Below are 17,365 nucleotides of genomic sequence, written 5' to 3' on the forward strand. Positions count from 1 at the left end.
TCTGGGCTGCAATGTGAGAGGGAAACATAAAATATTACTACAGGTTTGCTGCTAAAGCAGTTGTTTCCAGAGTATATTTTGAAATTCTCCACTTAAAACAATCCTTCTGAGGAGTATGCTTTGAAGTTTTCTGCCTGTTTCTGGATTGTGATTCTGCAAGATGCTGAGGACCAGCCATTCCTATCGAAGTCCCTTGGTCTGATAGAGCCTTCTGACGTTACAGCAGTAATTTGACCTTTGCATTACCTTAATCTGAGCCATGTTTCCTTTGTTTTAACTCATAAAAGTACTTAGTTTGTTTGTCACAATTAGGAGACGTGACTGTCTTCCTTTTTGTGGTACTCTGTAACTTACTGGACTCTGCTACACAGTGGTTTTCCTTTACTAGTGGCATCTTGATGCGTGGGGGCTTTTACAATCTTGCAGAGCTAACAAAATAAATCAAAACAAAACAAATGACGCAATTAATTGTGCTGAGACTTTTCTGAGAAATTTGCTCTGGGGCTCATAACAAACGTGTGGAAGTTCACTGTTAGGAAGAAAGAATTTGGGAAAAGTTGGAGTGAAAATAGCTCAGAGCACACTGGCTTTTCAGCCCCCGCGATGGAGTTGTGAAGTTCTTTGCATTGCTGCCTGAGTTCTCTGGAGTTTTGTAGAGCAAACTGGCATTGCCAGCTCTGTCTTAAGACCCACGTATTCCTGTTCCACTCTTTGGAATCTTCCGTGGAGGTTATGGGTAGTTTTAAAATGTTCAGGCATGAGCTGATGGATAGCCGTGCAGAATCTCCTCCTCCTGTTGCAGGCAGGTACTTGTTTACCAGCATCTTTTCCTGCCAGGTGCAACCCACTCTTTGTGCTTGGGATCTTCCTGATGTGATCATTTGGCAGAAAAATGGTGGTGATCTTGATTTGGTCTTGATTGATTAACATGGGTCTGCCCCATGTTAAGTTAGTGTTCACATTAAAAAGATCCTGCATGAGAAGAGCTGTGGACTTTCTCACGTGCAGGTGGCATGGCTGTCTGGCAAAAAAAAAAAAAAGTCACCTGCTTCAACAGTGCCAAGTCTGACTTGATCTCAGGTTTGTTCTGCAGGAATGCTAGTTAAACATAAGGGACTGTCACCCTGCAAAGTGTTGTAACTAGGGCAAGCTCACAACAGTGGAATGAACTCAGCTGTAGTTTATTTTAAATAGGGTTGTCCGATTAGCTAATTTTGAACTGAAATTGAAATGTCATATAAACCAAATGTGGGTTGAGTGAAACCTTCTGTATTCAGGCTCTTTTAACCTTTCCTAAATTGAAAGAGAATGTTTAGCTTGCTTTTCCTTTTTCAGATTAAAGTTATGCACCGTACTTGAAAAAAGAACAGGCTTTTTTCAGTTCTATATTACTGCATTACTTAGCATAAATATGTATTTCCAAATAAGCAATTTATTGGAAAGATTTGCACAGCTCTTATTTTAAGTACTAAGTGTCTTTTGAAACCCTCCCCACCCAAGGTAAAGTGTTAGCACTGAGTGGTGGTACGTCAGAGCTACCAAGTTTCTGATGCAGCTACCAAGTTTCCAGTAGATACTCCTTCCATTCAGAGAATCACAGAGTGGCTCAGCTTGGAAGTGACCTTAAAGATCATCTAGTTCCAAAGAGGTGGAGCACCTCTTCTGTGCACCACCAGGTGCTTGGACATGCTGCGTTCAGCAGATGATATAGAACACCCATCTTGCTCAGGAAGGATGCCATCTATATAAAAACAGAGGCTTGATCCTGGCTAGAACATTGCTAAGTTCACTTTCCTATGAAATGAGCTCAGTCTTTAAACTGTGTGAGGTCTCCTTTTCTCTGCTAGAGCAACATAAATGTAAGAGTATGGCTTAGGATGCATTTTACCTGTGGCTGCATGGTTTATTTGATCATACTGTTGTTTTGTCATGTTCTTCTGCCTGCCCCCATGTGCTGACCTACTTTTTATTTCTTTAATGCAGACACCGCCTGGAAGAAGGGCAGGCCAGCAGCTGGACACGCCGACTCAAAGTTTTTCTTTGCTGCACGCGGACGAAAGACTCTCAATCGGTAGGTACCAAGTATCTCCTGTCGGAGAGCAAGCTCCGTGTGTGGCTGACGGTATGTGGGACTCAGCAGAGCATAGCAGTGTGGGATTCCTGCTGTCAAACCTGGACATATCTCGTTACCCTGTAAATGTTCTTTGAGATCTGGAGCCACAATGAGTCCAGTAAGCCTTGAGAACAGCGTATGCAAGGATCGAAAATGTCCGTTAAGAAGCAGCAAGCTGAGCCTCCCAGAATGAAAAGGCTTGAAGTTTTGCTGTATGCTAGTTCCTTTTCCTTCCTTTTAGCCTGAGTGGGTTGAATCAACACTTGCATTTCTGCAGGAGGGAACCTGGGTATTCTGTGCAAAAACAGAAGCTGGTGTTTCCCTTTAAGTGCAGATTTTCACCTTTCAACATTGCTGGGGAGGGCAGTTGTCTTTTTCAAAACAGCCAGTCTTAACCTTCTGCTTTTGAGTATTACAGGATGCTCTCTAGGACAGGTAATAGCACAGAAAAGCAATGTTGTTTGTCAGTTTTAAGCTCTTCTCCTGAAGTTGTTCTTTACCTTGCTGTTGTGGCAAACTGGGGTGATTTTAAGTGAAGATACTGGTGGAAAAATACATCTTTCATCAATTTAGGTTCAGCGCTTGACAGCACTTTGGTCAGATTCAGTTTCCTTTTGCTTAGGCAGTTTCTCTTACTGCTTGAGTTTGTCTTTTACGCTTCAAAAAGAGACCTCTTTGAAAGTGGGGAAAATGTAAACCTGTCAGAATTGGTAAAGGAGTATTTCTAGATACCAAGTGGTCCAAACCTACTATCTAATCCATGAATTCAAATGAAGATTGACACTTTGAATTTTTTATGTGCTACAGTTGGTACTTTCTCTCACAGAAAACAGCCTGGGGGGTGAGGAGGGGTTTGGGAAGAGGGAACACAGGAGGGTAAGGGGTTGATTTTTGCTTCCATAAAAGTTAGCAGCGCATTCATTCCTACTGAAAGCAGTGGGAGCAGGTTTTTATATGTTAAGGGGGTATTCAACAGCACTCCCAATGACCTGGTGGAGGTGCGAATAATAAGGTAAAGAATTTTGCTGGTGACTATTTAGGTTGGTGAGAATTAAGAGTATCTGAGAACTCCTGAAGGACCAAGCAGAACAAGGGAATTATCAATGATAAACGAAAGTCATAATAGAAAAAGATGAGGTGATATGTACGCATTTGAAGAAACAAATCACTCACATACGCTGATAGGCTCTGAATTAGTTACAACCTCTCAGGAAAAGAGCTAGGAGTTATCAAGGGCACCTCAACAAAGACATCACTGCACAGCAGTGACCAAAAAAAAAAAAAACCACCCAGAAAAAAACATTTAACTTCAGTGGAAGGGCATAGAAAATGACAGGAAAGCCATCAAGGGACCGGTCACATCAGTGATGTTCTCACTAAATATAGTTTGATCTCCTAAAAGATGCAGCAGAAAGAGGAGCGTAATGGAAGGGACGTGAGCTTGTATAGGAAGAGAAATAAGACTGGGATTTTAACCTCAAAAGGGAAAGGTGCGATAAGATGAAAAGCTGTGTAAAAATAATGGAGAGTCAGGTGCAGGCTACCTGAACATGTGTTCATCACAGATGGCAACCAGTATGAGTTAGATTGAAAAGGGTTGTTGGTAAGTGCTGCGTAGTTATCCTCAGGGTGCGGTTTCCGAAGTGTGGATGGCTGCAGGAGTTGTCACAGCCCTTCTGCAGAAATCCAGCAAGTGTTCTGGCGTGCTGGTCCTCCCAGGTGCTCCTGCAGTACTGGACAAAACACCTCGTGGCTCCTGGGGGACATCCGGCCCCGAGCTGCCGTCCTCCTCAGGAGGAACGGCCCAGGACTGCTGACCTTCACAGATCTGCTAGAGCTGCTTAGGAAAATCTGTCTGGAAAACCGCAATGAAACAAGTGTTGTCGTGGAAGCTCAAAGAGCGGCATTCTCTTAGTGGTTACGTTCTGCCCCTCTGCTTTGGGTGCACCAGCTTCCCTCCTGCCTGGCAGCACCTCCTGGTGCCTTGCCTGGGTACCCAGAGCCGCCTGCCCTCAGGGCAGCACGGGCACTGCAGCCTGGCTTGGGAGCCCTGAGGGGCAGCCAAATGTCCTGATTCTGAACAAATGTATTTTATCTAGAAATGCAACATATTTCACCTCGTGTCAGGATTTTTTTTAAACAAACTTCTCATTCTGCTGTGACTGTTGGTTTCTACTTTTTTTCTAGTTGAGCATAAAAGCAGATACCAGAATCTTCAAATTCCTTGTGCTATTGAATTCCCACTTTACATTCAGCTTGTGTGATTTCCAGGCTCTTTTCTTTGAAGAAACAAGCTCTGACTTTGTCCTGGCATGGCAGTGTGTGGAATGAATGCGTATGTAATGGATCAGAAATGAATCCTTTGCTGCCTCTCCCAGGCTTCATGGGAAAAAATGTTCTAGCAGGGGATGATTGTCCTCTGAGCTGGAAAATAGAGTTCTTCTGAGCGGACGTGGCATCAGGGCAAGAATCTGTTTTAAGGGTTTGGAGTCAAGTCTGCAGCACTAAGGCTCTGCCAGCCCCAGAGCCTCCAGGGTTTTTAGCAGAACACTGCAGACAATCCCACAGTGTCATATCCAGTGCTCCAGCAGAAACCCCTCCTTTGGAACAAAACACGTGTGTTGGACTCTTGTTCTGACCTTTTATTTTGGTCAGAGTGTTAAAAGGAGGGGTTGTTATTTTGTTATATTTTATATTGAGTCCATTTGCATTTCTTGCATGCTTGTAGGAACGGTGGTAGGATTTCTGGGGTTGGTACTTTGAGGACTACGTGGTTGTAATGTTGGAGAGGTTGATGCAAGTCCGTTTGCTCTTCAGAAGCACAGCTGGTGTGGAAACCTGCACAGTTGGCACCTGAAGTCCCATTCCTAAAGATGATTTAACTTCCTTTTGTAGGCATGTGAAAAAATACAGAAAGTAATCTCGCACTCCAGGAGTTTGTCAGAGATGAATGAATGTAGGTCACTGCCTACCAGCCTGCTAGGGGGAGAAGGGACTTACTTTCTTGCTTGTCAAAGAGATGGAGAGATTCTGACCTGAAGACCAGCCTTTCTTCAAGTGAACAGCCCAGGCTTTCTACAGACCAGACTGCAGTCACGTGGCCTGAACTCTGAGTAAAGGCTGCTATGAAAATACAGGCTTGCAGGTTCAGGACGAGACTGTTAAATCTTCATAGGAAAGGTTTAGCAATAGCATGAGTGAAAATACTGACTATCTGTGTCGCACAGCACTTGTTAAGTCCCACTTTTTGTTTGTTTATCCCTTGGGTCACTTCTGCCTTTAAGTTTGTTGTTCTGAGCGATGGCCAGACGCATCTCCTTGCAGTCCAGCCCATCTCCAACCTCCCAAACCATTCTCACTCAAGGCCCTGTGTTCTTTCATGGTACAGAGCCAAAGGGAAAATAACATCCCTCATCAAAATCTGTGTCACTCTGCTTCAGAGCCTTTGGGTGACTTTTGAAGATCACTTCCACTTCCCTCCCTTCTGTGGTGTCTTCATTTTTTTGGGGGGGTGGTCACTTTCTCTGCTGGAACTCTGCATTTAATGACTCAGATCTCTTTTTACAGGTTTTTCTCTTCAGGCCCTTTTGCTTGGGTGTGGTCCAAGATAAACTTGGAAAAGCTTGGTAACTTGCTCAGCTCTTTCAGTACCAGAAGCTGTAGTATGTAACACTGCTTGTCATGATTTAACTCTTTGAAATCGTGTAACAAAGAGTGTGATAACAAACAATGTAAGCTACAGAGATGGTTCAGTGGCAGGATTCAGAAATCCCTCACTTTCTCTGTGGGGCACCAGGGATGGTGAAGTCTAGCTTAAGTATGGGGAAAATGATTCCAGGACAGAGTTATGGAATTGAAGAGACTGTTAAATAGGACAAAATTGGTGCACTTTTCCTGAATCGCCTTTGTTCTACTGAAATTGCTTTTGAGGATAAAGTAGGACTCTGAGATGACATTGGATTGGGATTTGTTTGGTTCTTGGCTTACTTCCTGTGCCTTATTTACAATGCAGAGATGAAAATGTTTCCCTTCCCTCCCTTTGTGTTTGCCTTGCCTGTTTTGATGTTGAGGTGGTCTGTTTATCCACACGGAGGCAACCAGCACAGTGCAAATTCGGTCTCAGCTGAGACCTATGCGTGCAACTACGTAAAATACGAAGGGCATTAATAACGATTAGGTCAGATATGGTGTTCCCTGAAGGAATCCCATGGATGTTTTGGAGAGAGCTACAGAAATGAGGCCATTGCTGCCGCATTGGTTTTCATTCTGTGTCCTGTTTTGAGGCTCCCCACACCCAAACTCCTCCTAAACCTGTCTCTCCATGGATTTTGCAGGACGCCTACTCTGAAATCGCCTACCTTTTTGCTGAGTTTTTCCGAGACCTTGACATCGTCCCATCTGACATCATTGCAGGCCTGGTTCTTCTGCGGCAACGGCAACGGGCAAAGCGCAATGCTGTGCTGGATGAGGTGGGTAGAGGGGGCGTGCTTCTGTGCACGGAGGTGGTGGGCATTTCACCTGGCCTCTGACTTAACCTGTTGCTCTTGTGACTTGCTGTGTGAGAACTGCATGTCTCTGCCCACCTTGTTTCTGTTGTGTGAGGGGCTGTTGCCAGTCACTGAGCTGTAAAACAAAAATTCTATTCTTTAGCAGCTTTTTCCAAGACTTCCAAAAGGGCCCAAATGACACTAAGTTGGGCTTGAAACCTGCTGTCTTTTCTAGGCAGGTGATACATACAGATTTAGCTCTAGACCCCAGATGGGCAAGTGCCTTGAAGGAGGAGGCAGTTACTTTAAAGTGAATAGGAGGATTACTCCTTCTATACAGTGATGTAGAGAAGACTTCAGCATTTGGACAGAACTGCAGCAGGAACATCAGGGAAAAATTCCTGGATTCTCAAGCTGTTACTGGCATTGAGATTTCCAGATTGCTAACTCAATAGAGAAGTTGTTGTTTTCTTTTTTTCTTTTTTTTTTTTTCCTTTCCTCAGAGGTGATGTTCAGACAGCAGTGATCAAATCAGGCAGAAATCGGAACCATTCAGGGGACTGGTCAAGATGCTTGCTAACTATCTTGTCCCATGTTACATACATACTTCTTTCTCGTGTAGATTTTTGTCTTGGTGTCACAGAGAAGAATTTTTGTCTGTTTGTGACTTACAGGCAAACAATGACATTTTAGCTTTTCTGTCTGGGATGCCAGTGACCAGGAACACAAAGTATCTGGATCTGAAAAATGCGGTAAGTCACTGGACTGTGATCTTGCAAACTCACCATACCTCCTGTGTAGCCTGTTTTCTTTTTTTTTTTTTTTTTTCAGTGGTTTCTCTTTTCTTCTGCCCCTCTGGAATTACCACAGAAATTAAGATTGGTACAATAGAATAAAAATGTTTGCTCTCCTGAAGCTTTGTGTTCAGATCACTTTTAAAGCCTTATCTGCCTCTGTCCTCCACGTGGCGGGAAGTGGTAGTATTTCCACTCAGATAGGGAAAGACAATGCGAGGCGTCTCTGAAGCCAGATGTACGAGTTCAGTGCTGCAGCCAGGAATGTTGTGCAGAGCTCCATATGGTGGCACCAGCAGCAGAGCTCGTAGAGCCCAGCAGGCAGGGCTCCGTCATGATGAGGGAAGGGAGCTTCCTGGAGCGAGATGGCCTTCCTTCCTGGGGCTGGTTCTGTCAGCAGTTCTCAGGATGGAAATGGCTGCAGTCTGCTTTATGTAAATTGAGCTTGGCTTTTCTCCTGGCATGCTCCTGTTGCAGCCCTTCATCTGGGCTATATTCACACTCCTTGATTAGACGATACTGCTGCAAGAGATGCAAGACTGACCCAATCCCAGTATCTCTGATCAAGCAATTCTGTGATTAACCTGCTTGTGGCTATGCTGTACTCTGCTGCATTTAATGCTAACATCCTGCTTGTGTTCAGCCTGTCTCCTTCTGCATAGGGTGCTCGGGGAGCAATATCAGCATGGCTTATAGAAGACAGCACTGGGGCACGTGGCCTCACCCTGTCTTTATGGTCCTCTCTGGGCATCTTCCTTATGGCCTGTGCCCATGTGGAGCAGTGTATTTAGAGAGCTCATCTTTTTGAGACTTAAATTAGTTTCTCCTACATTCAGAGAGGGTTGGGTGGGGTAAAACCCACAGAGAATGACCTTCCTTTGCAGCAGGGTGTTTGATACATAGAGGAGAATGCCTATAGAACTAACTTCTGCCTTTGTTAAGCAGCTAGCAGGCCCCCTCGGATCACAACAATGGTGTAGCTATACTGGGAGGGGAGGGAGAGGATCTTGCTCGAGCATAACCAGCGCACTCTCCTGCAGCCACCTGGAAGTGCTGACAGTGTTTGCTGTTCTAGTGGTGGTAAGAGTGAACGCTGATCTTCAGAAAGAAGGGTGTAGTCTAACTAAGATGGAAAAAGGGAAACAGGAACAAATCAACGTGTTAAGAGAATAAGGCCTTTAGTGAGTCTCTTGTCTCTTTCAGCAAGAGATGCAGCGATACAAAGAGGTGTGTTACTACATGCTGTTTGCCCTGGCGGCCTATGGCTGGCCCATTTACCTGATGAGGAAGCCCACATGTGGACTCTGTCGCCTGGCCAGATCCTGCTCGTGAGTGGCCGTCTTGTCTATCGCTCTGCCTTCTCTTCTTTCCTCTTCCCCTCTGTTTTTTTCCTGATTTAAAACTCATTTCTTTCATCAGTTTGCTCTCTCCCTCATTCTTCAGTTACTTCCTTCTTCTTTGCTCTTCTCCTTTTATTCCTTTTTCACTTCATATGCTGTCTCTACCTCTTTTCCTTCATTCTCGTATCTTTCTTACAGTTGCTTATCTTCTTACCTTGTTAAATAAACCAGACTGTCATATGCTCTATCCTCTCTGGTGCACTAAGGATCACGCCAGTCCTGTGCAGTTTGAACAGCCAGTGGAGAGAACTCATCTGGCACAAGACTGCTTTCACACTGAGTCAAAATAGCTGTTGTAGAGTGCAGAAATCAGATTTATCGGCAAGCCCAGATATGCAGGGAGTTGACATTTAGGTCTTTATTAAAGCATCAATAAGACTTGGCCAGAGTTTGTGCTGTGCTCTCTCTGTTTTTTTTCTGCCATGCTATACAGTTCTCACCTCACAGTAGCAGTGCTGTAGTACAGTTCAGGATTGCATAGTTTTAAATGTTTGCTTTTAGCTGCTGTAATGCTGCCATCAGATTCTCTTTGGGGTTGAGCTTTTTGCACTTATGCAAGCAATTTCTTTTCACTTTTAGCTGTGAAGCATCTTTCAGGGAAAGGAAAGGAATAAAGAATCTGCTTCTGTTGTGGCTCTGGGATGAGTCTAGACCTGTTTGTTGTTTATTGTAAATAGATACACATCTAATAAATGCTATCTGCTTGTGTGTTGAAGCAATAGAGGAATTGTGCCATTAAGCACAGTATTCCCCAAGGAGAGATCCTAGCCCTACCATGCAGTGATTCCTTGGAGACTGGTTGCACTGTAGCTCTCTCTGGTGCTCAGAAAGTAAACTGCATTTGAGCCCAGTGCCCCTTTTTGATTCCGAAACATGAGTTGTGTGCTGTTTTGTGCAAGAGCTTCAACAACTGAAGGAAACCATTGCTGTCAAGACGAGGCCAGTGTGTCTTGCAGGGTCCCCCTTCCTTTCCCTCATCTCTAGGCATTCCACTCTAAAAGCCAGTCTCTTCCATGTTCCTCTTTCCTCAAAGCTCTCTTTTTTTTTTCTTCTGTAGATGTTGCTGTCTCTGTCCCTCACGTCCCCGCTATGCACCCAGTGTTACCATTGAGGAGGATAATTGCTGTGGCTGCAATGCCATTGCCATCCGGCGCCACTTCTTGGATGAGAACATGACCTCGGTGGACATCGTTTATACTTCTTGCCATGACGCGGTAAGGAGTCTGCTGCCCCCTTCATATCTGGGGCGTGCTCCTACGGTCCCTCCTAATGGGGCTCACATGCTTCCAGATGTAGTGGTACAAAAGAAGGGAACTTGAACTTTTTCCTGTCTCTCTGCCAAGAAGCTCTGCCCCTTGGACAGAAATATTTGTTTACTGCCCAAATCAGATCGTTCAGAGGAGTGCTCACCTGTAAGGGATGGTCTGTCAAGCTGCTCTTTTTTCCTGAGCAGGAGAATATGTAAACAGGAATGTTTCACCTGAGTGCTACAGCAGTGGATCTTTTCCAGGTTTATGAAACTCCTTTCTATGTGGCTGTGGACCATGATAAGAAGAAGGTGGTCATTAGCATCCGAGGAACGCTGTCTCCAAAAGTAAGTGCACTGAGACCTCATCTACCCCTGGCTGCCTTAGCAAACTTTCAGGATAGTCTGAGACCTTCTTGACTTTGCCTTGCTGTTTGACTTATTTGAAACACGGTGACTTCTTTTCTTCAGGATGCCTTGACTGACCTAACTGGGGACGCAGAGCGCCTTCCAGTGGAGGGTCACCATGGGACGTGGCTGGGACACAAGGTATGTAAGAAAACACTTCTTATTTTGATGTTTTTAGTTAAAAAAAAAAAAATACAGGGAAAAAAAAAGTATTAAGCTACTTGAGGTGTTAAGGGTGTTATGTAACTGCAGTGAAATGGCTATGAGATGTAAAATAAATAAATCATTAAATTGTAACAGTTAAAATCAATCTGTAATAATAATAAAACACAAAAAAAGCAACATGCAATTAGTAAAAACCAAGCTGCAAAAGGAATCCGTGGAGACCTAGAACAAAATTACTGGTGTCATTGAAATTACTTTTTCTTCCAATGACCTTTTCAAAATTTGCAATCAAACCCCAACAATATGTTTAAAATTCTGTTGCAATGGGATAGTCATTGAACCTCGTAAAATGATATTGGCAGGACTTGCTACTGTGTAATTAGACTGACGCTGTGTGTCTGTGTTAATGATCGGGAGTGGGCTGACTAAATCAATTTGGTACAGAACTCACCTTTGCCCCAGTCCAGCAAAGTAATGACACACGTGCTGAGTTTTAAGATTATCAGGAATTTGGCAGCCTCTCAAGATGCCGTGCCAGACTGGGAAGGAAAATACAAACTGGAGGTTGTGTGTGTTGGAAGGAATGTAGTGGCTGCTAGGAAATGCTGCTGTTCAGGGAGACAAGATGCCGCTGATATCTGGTCAGGGTATCTTCAGGGCAGGACACTGAGCTCAGCTCTTTGGCAGCCGTGAGCTCCTGCTTCATGCCCAGTGTCCTTCCAGATCACCTCTTCTGTGCTTTGATGCTTTGCTTTAGGAAGTGGAGCATTAGTAGCTGATAACTGCATGCTCAGATGCTTAGATACAGGCCTGATAAAGAAGCCAGATACCCAAGAAAGTGCTGTTGGGACTCTGTGGTCTTGAAGGAATTTCTGACACGCTCCCAGAAAGTGTGTTCTTGGAAGCAATATTTTGTAGCTCCTCTTTGGACAATGAGTGCTTCTTTTTTTTTTTCCCCCGAAATGAGAAAATGAATCAATATAGTGATTACACAGGACACCATATAGAAACAGAGATACATGAGGAAGCATTTTGTCACATAATTGATATTTAGATATCCGAGCCTTTACTACTCATTTAACGTTTCTGAAGTGTTATGTCTGCTGTTGAAGATAATGTTACTTGGTTTTATACTCATTCATTTAGTTCAAAAGGGCTTCACATAATCATTGTGATAAGCAGTTCATAAGTTTCAAAAAAAAAAAAAAAAGGAAACCGAAGGAAAGAAAGGGAAATTTGTTCTGTTTTATATGTGCAGAAAAACTAGTAATACCTGCAGAAGTTAGTTTTTCCTTTTGATCTCTTTTGTACAACAATATTCATCTGCCCATAACTTATATGAAACATCAGATCATTTCCTGTGTTGTATATTGATTTTTTATTTGGCGTTTGTATTATTTCTTTTTCTATTGTTACTCATACAGAAATACAGCTTTATCTCAAATTATTATCAATATTAATCTTCAGACAATAATGTACTGTTGATTCCTGAGGGAAACTAATGGAAATAACAGAATTTAAAAATGCCTGTCTTGATGCATTTTTAATGTCCAGAAGTCAACTTTAATATAAAAGTAGGTGACGTATCTTGCTAACACATTTAATTTGAAGAAAAGTATTGGACCATTTGGGAGCTTCCTGTAAGTTGTTTGGCTTCTGTTATTTTTCTTGCTGATTCTGTCCTGCACACCCAGCCGGCTGGGAGCCAGCCTGTCAAGCTGCTTCACGCAGTGTCAATCAGACATCTTACAAATTAAAACTCTTGATGTTTACATGAGCCTTCTTATCACTCCACTGGTACCACAGCTGAAAGTGTTTGATTGTTTGGGTTGCTGTGAATGCCACAGTTAACATTTGTTAGGTCTCTGAGCTATTTTGGGTCAGAAAGAACATAGCTGTAACTAAGGTTTATGGGTTGGTGTGCCAAAAAAGAATATAAGTAGGGGATTATTGCAACTTAAAGAGGAAATTAACAACAAAAAGATCTAACTTTGCCATTTGAGATAAAATCCATTGAATTTTATAACAAAGATCATTTAAAAATAATCACAAGTGAGGGGCATGAATCCATGGTTAGTTCTGTTGAACCTGTATAGATCAAAGCTGCTGAATTGATGACGTTAAGGAGGTTTGTCTCATGCTGTTGAGCCAGCCAGGATGACAGCGAGTAGCTGCTAAAAACGAAACCCTGAAAGCTCAGCCGTGATAGCAGTCCTCACCAGTTTGATAGAACAATCAGTAATAGCAATAACTTTCAAGCTCTTTTCTACCACATAAATGCCCTCTTTTGTGGGTTTTCACACACACAATTCAAATATTGCATAGAAGTTTTGTGGTGTCAATTGGTGAAGGAATACAGAATGTTTCCTACTTTTCCTAGATCTCCAGGCTGTTTGGTTATTTACACATTTAAAATTAAACCCAGGTAGTTTTATTCCATTGAAACTTGTGAAACAATGTCCTCTTTAACAGAAAGCTTAAATGCAACTTTGGTAAGTCTAATTCCATAATGTTAAAATCGCTGTCTATGTTAAAATATGCTGTAATTATAAAAAAAAAAAAAAAGATATAAGGCTGACTAACCACTCATTAGTGATATCACCGCAGATTTAGGTCATGCTTTTCAAAAATAGGATCCTAAATTCATGTTAGAAATTTATATAAGTAGCCTGCCATTCACTTCTCATTAGAGTTGGAAATGGAGACTCTTCTGAATGCAGCTGAAGCTGGCTAGCTGCTGAGAGATCTGAACACAGGCATGAAATATCATGGCATCTGCTTTTTTTGATAATGACAGTAGCATTACAGATGTCCCATTTCTGGGCTCAGCAAAATCACCTGTCTTCTTTTTCTTCAATAGGCAGATGGGTTTGATGGTATGTTTGATATCGAGGACTTTGACAATTCCACATTTCTTTGCTTTTTGAGGGGTCTGTGAATTCTTTTGTGTCTTTGAGATTAAACGGTGCTCAATAATATTCATTTTGTACTGTTTTGTACAGTTTTCAGGTAGGAGTGTAATGGAAAATAGCAGAGGAGATGATCCTCCTTAGTTTTTGGCCAGCCTAGGCAGTGTGAATTACTTGAGATATGTAATCAATGAATTAGAAGTAGCCAATTTCTGTTTACCTGCGTTCACCCTGGACTACATCACTGTTTCTAGCCTTTGCAGTTCAGGCTTGCTCACCACTGAATATAAACTGCAATAAAGGCATAACCAAGAATTTATGCAACAGACCAAATTCTAGCCATTTGTTTATATCAGTGTTTAGCTGCATCTCTGTTATGCAGAGGGAGACAAACTCTTTAAATGCAGCCATCAGCTGGGAGAGAGGGTAGATGTTTAGAACCAGACTATCAGTTTTTTTCCCATCCTCCAGCAGTTCTTAGCTTCTAGGAAATAAAAACCTTTAAAAATTTGCAGTTAATGTCCTTTGACAGCTGAATCCACTTAATAGCTGCTGCTGCCTGCAGTCATCAGTAACTCTTTCCTCCACACATAGAGCTGCCACTTTTTCCCTCCAGTTATGTCTTGGTGTTTGTGCTGTTGCCCTGTGAACTTGTTAGGCTAGCTCATGCTCTGATTTGCAGATTTCCATGGAAGATTACAGTTCTGTTGTTAAGATACTGACATGCAGAAAATCAAAGTTTGGTTCTCCTGCTCTACTGCAGGTCTCAGTGTGAGCTGAACTACCAGATACACAGCCTCGTGTTTAAGTTAGGGTATGGTGTGTGTTTTTTTTCCAGACTTTACACCACAAGCCTAGGAATAGGATCCGTGAGGGTTGTCATAACTTAAGAACTGTCATTACTCCTAAACAATCTGTGGCTCTGGTAATCAGCGAGTCAAGACGTGTCTAACGGAGTCTTCCTAAACGTGGAGTGGAGTCAGAATTCTTCCTCAGCCTTGGCACGTTCTGTGTGGCACTCTAGAGATTGTACAGTGTTCAGGGCAGTTTGGTGCCTCCTAGGTGTTCACATCAGTGCTGATCTGCAGCTGTTAATGTCCTGTTCTGTTTTTGTTTGCCCTCAGGGAATGGTGCTATCCGCCGAGTACATCAAGAAGAAATTGGAGCAAGAAATGGTGCTTTCTCAAGCTTTTGGACGAGACTTGGTGAGCATTAGCATTAGGTTTTTTTTTTTTTTTTTTTAATCACTGCAGGCTGTAAAGAAATTGAGATTTCCCTAAAATGCTGATTTTCAACCTCCAGGTCCCTGAATCTGTTGTACTGACTTCTAAAATCTTCCTTCCAATTCCTGTCCCTCTGGATTTCCAGATGGGCCATGAGTTGCTTATTCCCACAAAGCTTATTTTTATTTTGAAGCCTTCTACCCAACAGTACTGCAGAGCTCCAGATTTTTTTTTTTTTATTCCTCGGGCAAAGCTAAGGCAGGAAGTCCCATTCATTGGCAATGCAGTAACAGGGAAGATTAAAAACAAATCAACAGGAACTAAAATCCCATCTCTATGGAGATTCTCTTTGGAGACAGCAGTGGAATGCCATGCTGACTGTCTGTGTGTGCACATTTCTTGTGATAGAAAGCTATAGGAAAACCCGAGAGAGACATTACGAACAAGCTTACTTAGCTTCTGTGTCACTAAAGGCACAGTCACCCTCCCTGCTGGGGAGGGATCTTCTGAACTGCCTGATTCCCTGCTGCCAGACAGCTGTCCTTTTCTTGTGCCCAAATAATGTCTTGGCCTGAGCAGGCCCATGGGAAATTAGCCACAGCTCAAGGGAGAAAGAAAAGGAGAAGAGGGTTAAAAGGCTTGATGCTTCCCTGGAACTGGTGTTGCACGAAGTCAGTGCAGAAGCATCTGTCTTGTGATGTTCAGTAGGTGAAAGAAGAGATACATAGACATCTGACTTCTTTTATCATGCTTTATTTCTCTATACCCAGAAAACTCACTGGTTTTAAGTGAGCTGTTGCTTGTGAGGATTTTTTCTTGCTCTCCTATAGAGCTCGGTTGCTATCTGACTGGTTAGGATATTTTGGCATTTGAAGCTCTGTATTTTGGTTGCCTTCTGTGTGTCATAACAAGGAACACATCTGGTTCTGTTTGAAGCTGGCTTTATGCATGATGGGTCCAATTTCTAATGGATGTAATAGAGCCTAATTAGCTGGACCTGACCCACAAAGGTAGAGAGAGAACTTGATTAATGAGATGGAACTACTGGCTTAGGTTAGGAAATGAAGTAGTCTGAAGTTAACTTTGAAGAATATATGAAGTGGTATGGGTGGAACATAAATGCCATCTGTCCCAGGTCCCAAATGTTTGTCTACCCCAGTAAATTGTTTCTGACAGTTGCCAGCAACAGATGTTCAGGAAAATACTGTAACAAGTGAAATGTATAAAGGCTTCATTCTCTCCTAGTATTCACCTCAACCTCACTGACTGTAGGAGGCATGTTGACTTAAAAGTGGTCTAGAAGTAAAATGATACAAGGAGCTTTCTTTCCTGTGGCTTTGTGTTCTTTTTTTCACCTTATGCAGAAATCTATAATCACAGCTGTGGTGACCAGATACTATGGAGAGTAGGATTTGGGTTCTCTGTCCTTGTGTAAAGCCTACAAGGCATGGCCAGAGCTCTGACATCTGGCATTAAAACAAGATCAAAGTTTCTCAAACACTGTCTTAATGAACTTCTAGAGTCTAAGCCATGCCTAGTGCTCTCGCCTCTGAATAACAAGAACAGCAGAAAATTTTAGAGAATAGTTTTGTCTTTGAATTACTTGTACAATTGGCAGCTGTTGGGAATATCTGAACTTCAAAAGACTGCTGTTCCAACTGCGGGTTAGGATTTCTGTTTTTCAGCATTCACAATCGGTGAAATTAATGAGAGCAAGTCATAATTCCTAGAACCAAGCAGACCTCTAATCTGTGAGTCTGGGCTCAAATATTTTCAGATGGTTATCAGATCTGAGGAGGAACAAAACTCATCAGATTCCAAGTAACTCAAACAACTTGAGTGTACATTCCTTTTTTTTTTTTCAGGGAAGACCCAGTAGATCAAATGCTGACTCATGGAAGTGTAGGAGAGAATGAATTCCTGTGTCCCCTCAGAACAAGTGCTACTGGAAGACAGGAATGTGCCCTGTGCCCAGCTCCTGTGTGACATAGATGAACCACTGTAAATCAAAACTGTGTTCCTGTTTCAAAATATAACTAGTTCCCATTGAAGGAGGAATTGTTTAGCTGGAATGTGGAGTGCTCACATATAGCAAAGACTCAGAAGCTGGGGAAGGGAACAGATTTGGAGGTTTGTCAAGTTTCTTTTTGGTCTGACTCCAATTTCTTCTTTTGTTTTTCATTTTCAGGGGAGAGGAACAAAACACTATGGCCTGATTGTGGTTGGCCATTCCCTAGGGGCTGGCACAGCTGCCATCCTGTCCTTCCTTTTACGTCCGCAGTACCCGTCACTGAAGTGCTTTGCCTATTCTCCCCCAGGTGGGCTGCTGAGGTAGGTGTTGGGTCAGGAGGTCTGGTGACAGGGTGGGGGGGTGTAGCTGTAGCTGGAAAGATCCTGGTTGTGATGTTCTGATGAGCAATGAAAGAAAGTCTCTGCCCTGAGAAGCACGTAGAAAAATGTAGTGTCAATTTATAGGACCTGAGAGTTGTTTGCAGCCCTTGTTCTATGCTGTAGTTTAGAATTTAGGATATGATCACAGGTGACCACTCCCAAATATGCAGCTTTGTTTACTTCTATAGCTCTTATTTAACCCTGACTAGGAGGAAACACAAGTTGAGTA

The 17,365-nt window shown here is 42.8% G+C and overlaps 1 protein-coding gene across 12 annotated transcripts in view; it reads left to right on the forward strand.

Moving 5' to 3' along the window:
* DAGLA (diacylglycerol lipase alpha) overlaps positions 1–17,365 on the forward strand; it is a 78,217-nt gene that overhangs the window by 44,086 nt on the left and 16,766 nt on the right. For all 12 annotated transcript variants that reach the window (XR_011809631.1, XM_038179672.2, XM_072038596.1 and 9 more), the window contains 9 exons: positions 1,984–2,071; positions 6,448–6,582; positions 7,275–7,352; positions 8,598–8,722; positions 9,852–10,008; positions 10,305–10,388; positions 10,512–10,589; positions 14,647–14,727; positions 16,934–17,076. Coding sequence is in view for 11 of the 12 variants with exons in the window: in XM_038179672.2 (XP_038035600.1) it covers positions 1,984–2,071; positions 6,448–6,582; positions 7,275–7,352; positions 8,598–8,722; positions 9,852–10,008; positions 10,305–10,388; positions 10,512–10,589; positions 14,647–14,727; positions 16,934–17,076 (969 nt within the window). In the remaining variant the exon portion in view is untranslated. The remainder of the gene's footprint in view (positions 1–1,983; positions 2,072–6,447; positions 6,583–7,274; positions 7,353–8,597; positions 8,723–9,851; positions 10,009–10,304; positions 10,389–10,511; positions 10,590–14,646; positions 14,728–16,933; positions 17,077–17,365) is intronic.

The sequence above is a fragment of the Anas platyrhynchos genome, chromosome 5 (assembly GCF_047663525.1).
Source record: "Anas platyrhynchos isolate ZD024472 breed Pekin duck chromosome 5, IASCAAS_PekinDuck_T2T, whole genome shotgun sequence".
NCBI lineage: Eukaryota > Metazoa > Chordata > Aves > Anseriformes > Anatidae > Anas > Anas platyrhynchos.